A 14,186-nucleotide genomic window follows, 5' to 3' on the forward strand; every position below is an offset into this window, starting at 1 on the left:
CTAAAATATTACTTTTGTGTGGTAAGAGGAAGTAGTGTTCAAAATTGTTACACATGTTGCATAACTTCTTAGAAGAAAAAACGTATTAACACCCCCTAGCTACCACATGAAACAAAAAGCAATGGTTTGGTATCTTCTCAACCAAGTCTACATTTCAAACATAAAAAAATAGTGTTTAGATAAATTAATCACCGCCTTTTGTCTTTTCACAATTTCAGCTGATGCAAAAGGTTTGATTGAGCACAATTTAGACAGCAAGCACATTATGAATGCCTTAACACTGCCTTATCCACTTATGGGAACCCAGCACGATCCAGAAGGCTGAAGGATGGTTCATCCCTCTGGGTATATATAAGTGATAAGAGCTATATACCGCAACACCATTAGCCAGTCTAGAAACGAATCTCTGTCTGTTTGAACCAATTATATTTGCCTGGATCAATCAGACTGTTTCTTTGTTTTGGCAGATACAAATGCATGTTTTCTTTGGTAAGGAGAGGCGGTGAAGAGAAAGTGATTGTGTGTGTGTGTGTGTGTGTGTGTGTGTGTGTGCGCGTGCGTGCGTGTGTCTCCCCCAGGCCATGGCTTCTGCTCATGTGGCCGCTGTATCTGTAGTGATGGATGGTTTGGGAAGCACTGCCAGTTCCCCCGCAACTGTGACATGATGGACGAGCAGAGCAAGAGCATGTGTGAGACGGCCGACGGCGTCATGTGCTCTGGAAAAGGTAGGAGGGAAGATCTTCTGGGCAACACCCTTAGAAGTAACATCTGTCTTTTATCTCTTTAAAATGAAAGTGAGTTCTGTCATATGTTTGTTGGGGAGCATAAAGAACAAACAGAGCTATTAAATTGATTTTCCCACACAGGCTTCTGTAATGAAGTGGATAGCAAACACAAGCTGAAATAACTATTTCTACCAATCAGTTCTGTTCTTTGGGAGGGTTTTTGCCACTTTTATTTGATAGATACAGTAGACACAAATTACAGAGCGCAACAGTGCCTGTCAGTTTTCAGCTATCTGGGTTCCAGAAGAATTTTTCCCATTCATCTTTCCCATTGGATTTCCATAAAATCTTTCATAGAGTTCTAAGCCTTGAACCAAACCAACCCGCTCCGACATTACAAACTTTGATTTAAAGCAAAAAAGTATTTGCAAATCGTACAAAAAGAAAAAGGCACAAGACAGTGTACTTACCATCTTTCACAAGGGCACAAACTACAGTCCCATGAAGCATTGCAAATGACATAATTTAATAAAAACGATGGAAATATAGAAAACTATTGATTTTAGGTTGTTTATTATATTGGCAGGCTTTGTTGGCCGTGGTTCTCTGATTGGTGGATCTTTCTCTGCTGGACCATGAGTAGTGTACTTGTTCACAAGGAATTCCGTTATTAAACATGATTTTTAAACAATGAAGTTAAAATAACACGGACTGATAGCTTTAAAGGCATTTACCATCGATGAACAAACTCTGAGCTCACGGTAGGTCTGTCTTTACATGTTTATAAGTTATCGTTGAAAATCAATTAAGCTATGGAGAAAAATGAATGGGATTTTTACTTCCAGAACCAAATCAAGTCATTTTTATTTGTATAGCGCTTTTCACAACACACATCGTTTCAAAGCAGCTTTACAGAAAATCATGTATTAACAAAAATTTAAACTGTAATATCTATAAAGTCTTAGAATGATCATTGTGTAGTTTGATTAAATATGATTGTAAATTGTGTATAAGAATTAAATAATAATTGTATTTAGAACCCCTGTGAGCAAGCTGATGGCAACTGTGGCAAGGAACACAAAACTCCATAAGATGTTGGTTAATGAAGAAAAATAATCTTGGGAGAAACCAGGCTCACTGTGGGGGCCAGTTCCCCTCTGGAAAACCAGCTTGAATATAATGCCAGTATTAGATATTTATGTGCAGTGCAGATCATGGTTTAAGATTAGTAAACTAAGTAAGTGTGTAGAAGTTCACATAGATGTATTGTCCTTTCTTAGTTGGCTGATGAAGGCTTTTGTTGGCAATTAAATGATAGTCTATGTATTCCATTTCAGGAGTGTAGATCATGATAGATGTTTCTGGTTCTGGCAGACTAAACTAAAGCAGCCTAATTGTGAGTTGATGGATAAATTAGGTGTATGCCTGGCAAAATAGATGAGTCTTTAGTCTAGACTTAAACTGAGTAAGTGTTTCTGCATCCCGAACAGTGTTAGGGAGACTATTCCATAGTTTAGGAGCCAAATAGGTAAAGGATCTACCTCTTTTTGAGGATTTTGATATTCTAGGAACTATTAACATGCCAGAATTTTTTTATTGTAATGAACGTGATGGAATATAGCATGTCAGAAGGTCACTAAAGTATTGTGGAGCTAGACCATTCAAAGCTTTGTATGTAGTTAACAGAATTTTAAAATTAATATGAAATTTAAAAGGTAGCCAATGTAACAATGATAAAATGGGAATAATATGATCATATTCTTGGTTCTAGTCAGCACTCTGGCAGCTGCATTTTGAACCAATTGAAGTATATTTATTGAACTTGTTGGACATTCTCCCAGTAATGCATTACAATAATCTAGTCTTGTGGTCATGAACGCATTTATTAGTTTTTCGGCATCAGCAACAGAGAGCATGTGTCGTAACTTAGCAATATTTCTGAGGTGGAAGAATGATGTTCTGCAAACATTGGAAATTTGATTTTCAAAAGACAGACTGGTATCAAATATAATACCCAATTTCTTCGCTGTAGAAGACGACGTAACAGTAATAATAATAATATGTTTAATTTATATAGCGCCTTTCCAGAGCTCAAGGACGCTTCACAATAAAGAACAGTAACATAAAAAACATATAGACAATCATATGGACAGTGCACAGTTGCCCAGTCTGGAACAGAAAGCAAATGCAGTTGCATATAGCAGATAACAGATCATACAAACAATTAGACATTTCAATCCAGTACAAGTAAGCATACAAATACAATGAGCAGTACATGATGCATATACACATTATAACTGATAATATTGAGAGAACAAATAGGTTTTGAGCTGAGTTTTGAATTCAGAGATGGAGGTATTAGTTCGGAGTGCCAGGGGAATTGAGTTCCATATCTTAGGTGCCACAACAGAAAAAGACCTGACGCCCATTGACGAAAGACAGAATCTAGGAACAAGAAGAAGATCGCACCCAGAAGATCAGAGAGAGCGAATAGGAGTATAGGGAGAAAGTAAATCAGAAAGGTAAGAAGGAGCTAGACCATGGAGTTTCTTAAATTTAAGCAGTAGAATTTTGTATGCAATACGGGATGCAACAGGTAGCCAGTGAAGGTTAAATAGGATGGGAGTAATATGTGCAGATCGTTTAGTGTAAATTAGTACTTTCGCAGCAGAATTTTGAATATTCTGCAAGCGGGAAATAGAGTGTGCTGGTAGTCCAGAAAAAAAGGTGTAACAGTTGTCAAGGCGAGATGTAATAAATGCATGGACTGATGATTCAGCATCTTTCGGGCTAACGTAGGGACGAATTTGGGCGAAACGACGTAGTTGGAAAAATGCTGCTTTAGAGAGTTTCTTAATATAGGCATCTAGGGTCAGTTAAGGGTCAAGAATGATACCTAAGTTTTTGACTGTGGCAGATGGGAAAATTAGAGTACCATCAATGTCACAGCTAGGGACATTAATTAGATTTTTTGTTAGTGTTGATGGTCCAAGTTTAATTTGAGAAGGTTGGAGTTAAGCCAGCCCTTCAATTCATTGACACAAGAGGACAACGAGGCAGTCTGGTGAATAGAATCTGGCTGGTAAGCTGTATATATTTGTATATCATCGGCATAGCAGTGTTAGTTAAAACCATGATGCCGAATAATTTGTCCAAGAGGCATAATGTAGATAATGAATAGTAATGGACCAAGAACTGAGTCCAGAGGAACACCTTGTTTGAGTGGGACAGTGGGGGATTTGTAATTGTGCATAGAGATATAGTATTGTCTATCCATGAGATATGAAGAGAACAAGGATAACGCAATGCCTGAGATACCAATCTCTGAAAGGCAAGAAAGTAGTAGTTTGTGACAGACAGTGTCAAAAGCTGAGCTGAGGTCAAGTAGTAAGAGAATGGAGAGATTGCCGAGTCACCAGAGAGTAAAAGGTCATTGACAACCTTTACTAGAGCAGTTTCAGTACTGTGATGTAAGCGGAAACCAGATTGAAATATATCAAACAGATTGTTGTGAGCTAGAAATGATTGCTGCTGAATGGCGACAGCCTTTTCCATGATTTTAGAGACAAATGGTAAATTAGAAATTGGACGATAATTTGAAAAGTCTGCTGGATCCAGATTAGATTTGTCGAGAATAGGAGTAACAGCAGCAGCCTTCAGTAATATTGGGACAGTGGCAGAGATAAGAGACATGTTCACAAGGTGTGAGATAGGAGCAGAACTAACAGAGGTACAGTGTTTTAGAAGAGATGTGGATGCAGGATCTAGCCGGCAAGAAGAGGAATTGGATTTCTGTGTTATATCACTAATGAGGAAGGGGTTCGTCGGGGTAAAGTTAGTCAAGGGTTGGATAGACTGATCGAGCTCACAAGCAGAAATAGTCAGTTTGGCACCAAAGGTCTCACATAAAGCGTCCAGCTTTCCCTGAAAGTGGTGCAAAAAGGAACAGCAAATGTCATCAGATTGGCAAATACTGTGGCTGGGTGCATGCACTAGTTTGTTTACCAAGCTAAATAGTACTTTAGGCCTATTGTTAGCTTTATTAATGATGTTGGAGATATAAGTAGAGCGGGCTGCATTCAGGGCAGTTTTATAATGTCTAACATGTTCCAAGAATGCTAAGAAATGTACAGTTAGGCCCGACTTCCTAAAAAGTTGTTCAAGTTGTCGGCCTTTTGCTTTTTGAGCATGAAGCTCTGCATTAAACCAAGGAGAGGAGTGGGAAGAGGGAACAGACCTGGTCCTAATAGGAGCATACTAATCTAAGGCATTAGCAATAAGAGAATGGTACTGATACAGTATCATAGACGGATAGGTGAAATTGAAGACATCAGAAATAGCAGAGGAAGCAATTGAGTCAGAAAAAGAGTTGGGATCAACAGCATTGATGTTATGATATGATATGGTTGTGGTATCAATACATTTTGTTGGACAGGATAATGTAAAATCAAAAGTAATAAGTTTATGGTCAGAGATAGGAATAGCTAGACCACAGATGGAAACATTATTCAAACCAGATGTACAGACCAAATCAAGTGTATGACCATGAGTGTGTGTTGGGAAATTGACATTCTGAAGAAGATCAAAACAGTCCAGGACAGTCTTTAAGTGAGTACTGTTAGAGCATGCAGTATCAACATGGATGTTAAAGTCACCAAGCAAAAGGACCTGAGACGACACAGCACAAGTTAAAGTTAATAGTTCACTGAGTTCAGAGAAAAATTTAATTTGCTGCTTAGGTGGCCTATAAATTAAGATAATTATAAGGGGACTGTTAGAGCCAACCTTCAGAACCATGTACTCAAATGTCTTAGTGTTGTGAAAATCCAGCTGAGGAAGCGGTATTTAATTTTGATAGATGACCGCAAGTCCACCCCCTTTTCCATATGAACACGGTTTAGACAAGTGCTGATATCCATGTGGTGTAAGCAGGTTAAGGTGCATGTAATAATTAGGCGTCTGCCAAGTCTCTGTGAGAAATAGGATGTCCAGGTTGGTGTCAGTAGTTAGTTCATTAAGATAGGGGTCCTTATCCGAGATGGAGCGACAGTTCAGGAGAGCAAAGTGTTTTTGCAATACACCAAGGTTGCCTGTAGAGGTATAATTTAAGTTTGTCTTATTTATGTTGACAAGTGATTGAGGTGTCCAGCGATCCCTTTTTAAAAGCTTTGGTTTACTCAATGCCCTATTAATTGACCAAATGCACAGAATCTCAGTAGGTGCTGACTGTTGAATGTTGAAAATCCTTCGGGGTGAGCGATGTACATACCGCAGGTGCCGGATGATACCAAGCAACCCGCAGTGCTCGTACGTCACAGAGTCTAGGCACGGATGCCCGTTTAATGCCTTTTAAATCAGATGACAAATACCCAGTTTCCATGTTGGATGTTAATCCAAAAATGAGGGAAACCAGAGGCAGGATGAGTGGTAAAGCTTTTGATGTACTAGCGATAACCGTGAGAAAGCCAGCCATTAGCAAAACCACGTTAGCCAAAACCTCAACCATCACAACATCTATAAATAGCTCACAGAGAGGAAAGCAACCTGACCTGACAGTAAGCAGATAGAGTGATTGATAAGGAGAGTGTTAACTCACCCCAAAGTCAGTCTGATAGATGGAGGATCGAGGAGGGAGAGAGCTCGCAGTAAGCCAGCAACCGAGAGTTCACAGCGGCAACAGAAAAACACGGCAAGCTGAAGCAGAGGAGGTAGATCCAAGTAGCAGTGTGGCATCTGAGAAACCAGAGGGGTAGCAGAAAATACAATAGCTGTCGTAGAACAGCAGCCAGATGATAGCAGAACAAATCAAAGTGAAAAATAACAAAAAGAAACAGAAAACAAATATCATAACTGATCACAAACAATCATCCAAGTGTGGAGCGGCAGTCAGACACGCACAGCGTTCCCACACCGGAACCGGAAGTAGAGGGTCAAATTATATTTTAGTGGCTTATTTTTAGAGGTTTTTGGTCCAATAATTAGTACCTCTGTTTTATTGGAATTGAGAAGAAGGACATTTCTGGCTATCCAATCTTTGATTTCATTGATACACTCTGCTAATTTGGAGAATTGTGAATTTTCGTTGGGTTTAGAAGAAATATAAAGTTGGTTATCATCGGCATAAAAGTGGAAACTTATTCCATGATTCCTGATAATATCTCCCAGGGGAAGCATGTATAAGGTGAAAAGCAGAGGCCCTAAAACTGATCCCTGTGGCACTCCATACTTAACTTTTGTTTGATTTTACAATTCCTCAATTACAAATTCAAAGTGGTAGCGGTCTGATAAATAGGACTGTAAAGACTTGACGTAGGGAGGGAAAGGAGGACACAGGGAACTGGTTTCTTCAACTCAAAGGTATAACTATAATAAACAAACTTAAAGGGCTTATCAGCACAACACTGTTTAGCTAACACAACACAGTCTCTTTCAGATGGGTAGCTCTCTCTCGTCTCTGGCGTGGTCCCTTTATATTTCTTTCCCCATTGCTTACTGCAATTAGAAACAGGTGTTAGACATTTTAAGGCTCAGGTGTTTGCACCCTTACCGCTTTCTCTCTCTCTGGATGAACGCTCGACCACGCCCCCGCCACCACATATCCCCACCACCCGACTCAGGCCGAGGAGACATCCGGTCTGTCTACCATTACCCCCATTTCTGGAAAGGAAGTCCGCGACAGCCATCTGCACCCCCGGTCTGTGGACCACCTCGAACCTAAACGGCTGAAGAGTCAGATACCACTGGGTGATCCGCGTGTTAGTTTCTTTCATGCGGTGGAGCCATTGGAGTGGGGTGTGATCCGAACAGAGGGTGAAGGCCCGCCCCAGCAGGTAGTAGTGGAGAGTGAGGACAGCCCACTTGATGGCAAGACACTCCTTTTCAATGGTGCTGTACTTAGTCTCCCTCATCAAAAGCGGCCCACCACAAAGTGCGGCTTTCACCTGCGTAAACGCCTGTTGACACTGCTCTGTCCACTGGACCAAGTCTGGAGCTCCTTTTTTAGTGAGATCAGTCAGCGGGCTGGTGACATCTGAATAATTAGGCACAAACCTTCTATAATAGCCAGCCAGCACCAGGAAATGTCTAACCTCCTTTTTGGTCTTGGGTCTCAGGCAGGTTGCAATCACCGCAGTTTTGTCAATTTGGGGACGCACCTGCCTGTGGCCCAAGTGGAACCCCAGAGACCGTACCTCCACCCGTCCAACTGCGCACTTCTTGGGGTTTGCTGGATAAGGTTTGTACAACCCGGCAAAGGCGAAAACACATCTGCAAATTCTTTCTGCAACTCAGCAACCTCTGTGACTTGATACAGTGAGAGGTGGTCTCCACAAGTGAACGGGGCGACATGATTGGTTTTTGTGTTCACCTCCGGTCTGAGCTCTGCCCTCTCTGGAACTACCATAGCCAACGTAACAGGGACCGCCTCCCTCCATAATTTCAGAATATTGAGATGGTATATTTGACGTGCATCCACTCTATCGGTTCGTTTCACCTCATAATCGAGATCCCCCACTCGTTGTGTGACCTCAAATGGCCCTTGCCACTTGCCGAGTAATTTGGAGCTCGATGTGGGGAGTAATACGAGTACTTTATCTCCTGGTGAAAATTCCCATAGCCGAGTGCCCCTGTTATACAGTCGGCCCTGACGTTTCTGAGCTTGGAGCAAATTCTCCTATGTTAGTTGACCCAGGGTGTGGAGTTTTGCTCTAATATCAAGAAAATACTGAATTTTGCTTTTACTGTTTGAAGGTCCCTCCTCCCAAGTTTCCCATATGACATCAAGCATGCTGCGCGGGCACTGCCCATACAGCAGCTCGAATGGGGAAAACCCAATGGAGGCTTGCAGGACCTCTCACACTGCAAATAACAGGGGTTCAAGCCATTTATCCCAATTTCTAGCATCCTCATGTACAAACTTACGAATCATATTCTTTAGGGTTTTATTAAATCATTCCACCATCCCATCTGTTTGTGGATGGTAAACACTGGTGCGAATCGGTTTAATACCCAATAATTCATAGAGTTCGCGGAGTGTCCGTGACATAAATGTAGTGCCTTGATCAGTGAGAATTTCTTTCGGACTCCCCACTTGGGAGATTATTTTGAAGAGTGCCTCCACAACACTGCATGCTGAGATGTTGCGCAGAGGCACTGCTTCCAGATATCGCATTGCATAGTCCACCAGAACTAGGACAAATCGATGTCCACGTGCTGACTGCTCTAATGGCCCGACGAGGTCCATGGCAATTATTTCGAAGGGGACCTCGATTAGCGGAAGGGGGCGCAACAGCACTCTTGATGTAGCCGGCGAATTCACCAGCTGACATTCTCAGCATGCCGCACACCACCTGCTAACATCCCCATCAAATAAAATGGGCCATTAGTCAGTTCAGTGTTTTCCTCTGCCCTAAGTGACCCGCCATCAGATTATAATGAGCCGCCTGGAATAACATTTCCTGCCGGCTCTGTGGTATTATCAGCTGGTTTGTGTCCTCTTTTGTTTGAACGTCCTGCATCACTCAATACAACCACTCTTTTATTATAGCAAAATAGGGATATGAAAGTGCGATGTTTGGTTGGAGTCACTGACCATCAATAAATTTCACTTGGTCAAGGGCATGCCTAAGCGTTTCGTCTCTCGACTGCTCTAGAGGGAAATCCCTTTCAGGAAACTCCCTAATGGTGGGGAGGGGGCCAAAGCCTCCCGGAGCCGTTGAGTGAAGGCAAATGGTCGGCCGCCCCCCTCCAACTTCATCGACTGGAAGAGCTGTCGGTACTGCTCTGGGCTGCGGCCGACCCACTGCAAGATGGTCTTCCTCAGATCATCGTAGACCAGGAGACTTGCCGCCGGCAGTTGTTGTGCTGTGAGTTGGGCTTCCCCAGACAACAAGGGAATGAGTCTGGCCACCCACTGAGCATGCGGCCAGCCCCAGATCTCGGCTGTCCGCTCGAATAGATCCAGGAAGGCCTCTGGATCATCTGCCCCCATCTTCATGAGAGCGGCCAGGGGCATGAGGGCTGCTATGTCCAGGGTCACGGCCGGGGCTTTCTTCTGGCTTAGTATGCTCTGGATCGCATGCCGGTCCTCTGCTTGAGCTCTGAGCACCTCATGGAAGTGGCGATCTTGGTCCTGGCGTAGCTCAAGCAGGGCCTGATGGTGGGTGTGATGCAGACCGACGAGGGTATTGAGAACTTCCGACAACTGCGATGACTCCATGATGGCGTATTTCCTCCAATTCTCCTGGGTTTTGGCACCAGTGTAAAGACTTGACGTAGGATGGGAAAGGAGGACACAGGGAACTGGATTCTTCAACTCAAAGGTATAACTTTAATAAACAAACTTAAAGGGCTTTTCAGCACAACACTCTTTAGCTAACACAACACAGTCTCTTTCAGATGGGTAGCTCTCTCTCTCTCTCTCTCATCTCTGGGGTGGTCCCTTAATATCGCTCTCCCCAGTGCTTACTGCAATTAGAAACAGGTGTTAGACATTATAAGGTTCAGGTGTGTGGACCTTTACAGCTTTCTCTCTCTCCGGACGAACGCTCGACCATGCCCTCACTATCCTTAGGACATATCCCAAGAAACTTTAAAATGGCAGTTATCAAACCGCTTATTAAGAAGCCACAGCTTGATCCTGGAGAATTGTCTAATTACAGACTGATTTCAAATCTACCATTTATGTTGAAAATACTAGAAAAGGTAGTGTCCTCCCAACTATGTTCATTTCTACAGAGAAATTGTATATATGAAAAATGTCTGTCAGGAGTTAGGCCCCATCACAGTACAGAGACTGCACTTATCAGAGTTACAAATGACTTGCTTTTATCATCTGATCGAGGCTGCATTTCTCTTCTAGTGCTTTTATATCTTAGTGCTGCCCTTGACACGATAGAGCACAACATTCTCTTGAATAGGCTGGAGAATTATGTTGGCATTAGTGGACTTGCATTGGTATGGTTTAGGTCCTTGTGGCAGCGAGGAATTAATTATATTAAGGAGAGGTTCTGAGATTACAGGGAAGACCTCTTTTAAGAGCTTAATTGGTATTGGCTCTAACATTCATGTTGTGGCTTTTGATTTTTTGATAAGTTTTGTTAGCTCTTCATGACCTATGACAGCGAAGGATTGAAGTTCCTCTTGAGGAAAATTATGAGACAATGTTTTCTGAGGTGCCAGTTGATTGCGTAGTTCCAATTTTATTTCTCATTATTTCAATTTTATCAGTAAAGAAATGCATGAAGTCATTACTATTGTGCTGCGACGGAATAATTGATTCAGTCGATGCTTTATTCCTAACCAATTTAGCCACAGTACTGAATAAACACCTAAGATTGTTGTGGTTATTTTCTATGAGTTTGCTAAAATATGCTGACCTGGCAGCTTTTAGTGCCTGTCTGTAGCTACAGACACTATCCTTCCATGCACCGCGAAATACCTCTAACTTTGTATTCTTCCACTTGCATTCCATTTTCCGAGCTGCTTTCTTGAGAGCATGAGTGTGATCATTGTAACATGGTGCAGGGCTTTTTTCTTGAATTTTCTCTAATTGGATGGGGGCGACACTATCAAGAGTGCTTGAGAAGACTGTATTTATATTTTCTGTTATTACATCATGTTCTTCTAGACTTTTTGGCTTACTGAGTATATGAGAAATTTCTGGAATATTATTAGTGAAGCTATCTTTAGTGGTCTAAAGAATAGTTCTACCTGAACAATAGCATGGTGTAGAGTGTGTGACATTAGCCGATTGCAGCAAACAAGAGACGAAGCAACGATCTGAGATGTCATCACTCTGTGGTAGAATTTCTATATTCTCAACATCAACTCCATATGACAGAATTAAATTTAGCATATGATTATGGCGATGAGTTAGTCCTTTCACATTTTGTCTGACTCCAAGAGAGTTGAGAAAATCGATAAATGCTAATCCCAATGTGTCATTTTCATTATCTATGTGAATGTTGAAGTCACCAACAATTAAAGCTCTATCTACATTAACTAGTAGATCTGATAGAAAATTTGCAAATTCACCAAAGAAATCTGAGAACGGCCCAGGTGATCTATATAATGTAGCAAGGGCAAAATATGACAGAGATTTTTTATTTATATCTGACGGTGTCACATTCAGCATTATTAGTTCAAAAGACTTAAACTTATATCCTGTCCTCTGAGTAACACCAAAAACTTCACTGTAAATTGTAGCAACACCCCCTCCTCGACCCTTCAGACGAGGCTCATGTTTATAACAATAAGTTGAGGGAGTAGATTAATTTAAACTAATATATTCATCCGGTTTAAGCCAGGTTTCAGTCAAGCAGAGCACATCCAAATTATGATCTGTAATAATTTCATTTGCAATTAGTGCTTTGGTTGAAAGAGATCTGTTTATTAGCCCTACCTTTATAGGATGTTTATCTTCAGGTTTTTTTTTTTTTTTTTTTTTTCAAGTTTGACCTTAATCAAAAACATTTTCTAAATGATTTAGTGAGGGGTTTGTGTATGGTAGTTCAGGGAACAGACACAGTCTCTGTATGATATCTAGGTGATACAGTCTCTATGTGTTGCAGTTTATGTGACCTGTGTGACGTCTCAAGGCAGCTAGCAGACATTTGGATTAACCAGTTTGTCTGCTTCCTGACCTGGGTCCCAGTTAGTCAAATACTATCACTATTAAGACTATGAGCCAAATTACTAGAGAGGAGAGCGGCACCTTCCCTGAAGTGATGGAGCAGGTCAGGTCTACCCCAAAAACTCTTCCAATTTTCTATAAATCCTATGCTATTCTCTGGACACCACTCAGATATCCAGCCATTTCATGACACTAATCTACAATAAACCACGTCACCACGACAAGTAGGGAGGGGGCCAGAGCATATTACAGTGTCTGACATCATTTTTGCAAGACATTCGAGCCCTGGAAATGTATTTAACAATGGTGGCTGGAGTGTCTATTTCCATGTTCCTTTCAATAGAATCAGCAATTATTAAGGCTCTTTCAACATGATCATCAGTGGCTGCATCTCTGAGTGGGGAGAATCAATTTGAAATCCTAACAGGAACGGGAGAGTGGTGTCACTTTGCTGAGCTAGTATGCCTCTGAGATGTCACCCAAATGTCCTGCTGCAGGGGCTCTTCAGCTGGAACCTAAGTGTGTGTGTTGCTCGCTGTACTACTCACATCCGAAACAGTATCTACCGGCTTCTCTTTGTCAGTGACCTCCACTAGCGTTCGGATGCGTGTCTTTAACTCATTAACCTTCTCCTTCAGCCTGATTAGTTCCTTACATTTATCACATGTGAATCCCTCACTGCTGATGGAAGAAGCTATAGTAAACATGTGGCATGCAATGCAGGAAGAAATAACATGAGTGGATGCCATGACTTACCGCAAGTTTTTGTTGTTGTTATGGTCGTTCTTGAGCAGCTAGGGTTTTGGATCGATGTGGTTTGATGTTTAATCTGTCTGGCCGATATATTCTACCACTGACTCATTAGGAACATGAAATTTTTACCTTATAAAATACAGAACATATGCAGTTTCACTTATTTTTCAAAAAAACAAAAACAATTTACCTGCTAAATTCTAATTAGGAACCACAGTATGACAGCTATAATTTTTTTATGGTCACGTGAAATAGAACAGGAGAATAAGGGAAGACTAATAGATTTCTGATCAGCATAATGTGTGTCTAAAGGCTGATCAGCAGATATTTGAGATTGATGCAATAATCCGTATAAAACACAGTGGAGAAAATGAATGCACGCAGTCAAGACGCGAGATGTAGACAAGTGGAAAAAGAAAAAAAGAGAGAAAACGGGTGCGTGCGGTAGAATATGCACAGTTGAAACAGTAGAAAAGCGGAAAAACCCAAAGCTCACGGTAAAATGGCTAAGGATAAAATGATGAACATATAAGAATAAAAATAAGCAATGCTAAGCAAGCTAGCAAGCTACAAACACTCAGGCAGCATGCCGGCAGCAACCGAACAGGAAGTCAACAGGAACAGGAAGTTTGCCAGACTATTGCGCTCTGTTGGGGAGAGAGACGGAATGGGATCTGGACGTTATTAAAATCCATGTCTACATCAGAGCTGTGACCTGGGGGTTAGTGCCATGTTGGGAAGTGTGGGTTTCGAATTTGGCCTGCATCATGTTTCTATCCTTTTCCCTTGCTCTCTAACAATGATTTTCGGACTATTTTTCACTGTCTTTGTTAAAAAAAAAAAAAAAAAAAAAAAAAACTGTTTCCCACAAGTTCACCAAAGTTCAACATTCCCGGAGCATGTGTTCTAACCGCCAAACTATGGCTCTAAACCGTTTTTAAAATTTTTTTTAAGTACAGATATCCATATCCAAGTTATACAGATGTGTTTCCTGTAAAATCGAAGACATGTTTACTGACTGTCTGTCAGAAACCTTAACATCGAATTTACTCAACTCTCCAAACTCTACACCTGCT

General features: G+C 41.4%; 1 protein-coding gene across 1 annotated transcript in view; it reads left to right on the forward strand.

Annotated features, from left to right (window-relative positions):
- The window catches only part of LOC127447169 (integrin beta-like protein 1), an 80,790-nt gene that overhangs the window by 62,467 nt on the left and 4,137 nt on the right, over positions 1-14,186 (forward strand). Inside the window, exon 9 of the mRNA XM_051708797.1 lies at positions 579-725. Within this exon, the coding sequence (XP_051564757.1) occupies positions 579-725 (147 nt within the window). The remainder of the gene's footprint in view (positions 1-578; positions 726-14,186) is intronic.

Source organism: Myxocyprinus asiaticus, chromosome 10, assembly GCF_019703515.2.
Source record: "Myxocyprinus asiaticus isolate MX2 ecotype Aquarium Trade chromosome 10, UBuf_Myxa_2, whole genome shotgun sequence".
NCBI classification, from domain to species: Eukaryota; Metazoa; Chordata; class Actinopteri; order Cypriniformes; family Catostomidae; genus Myxocyprinus; species Myxocyprinus asiaticus.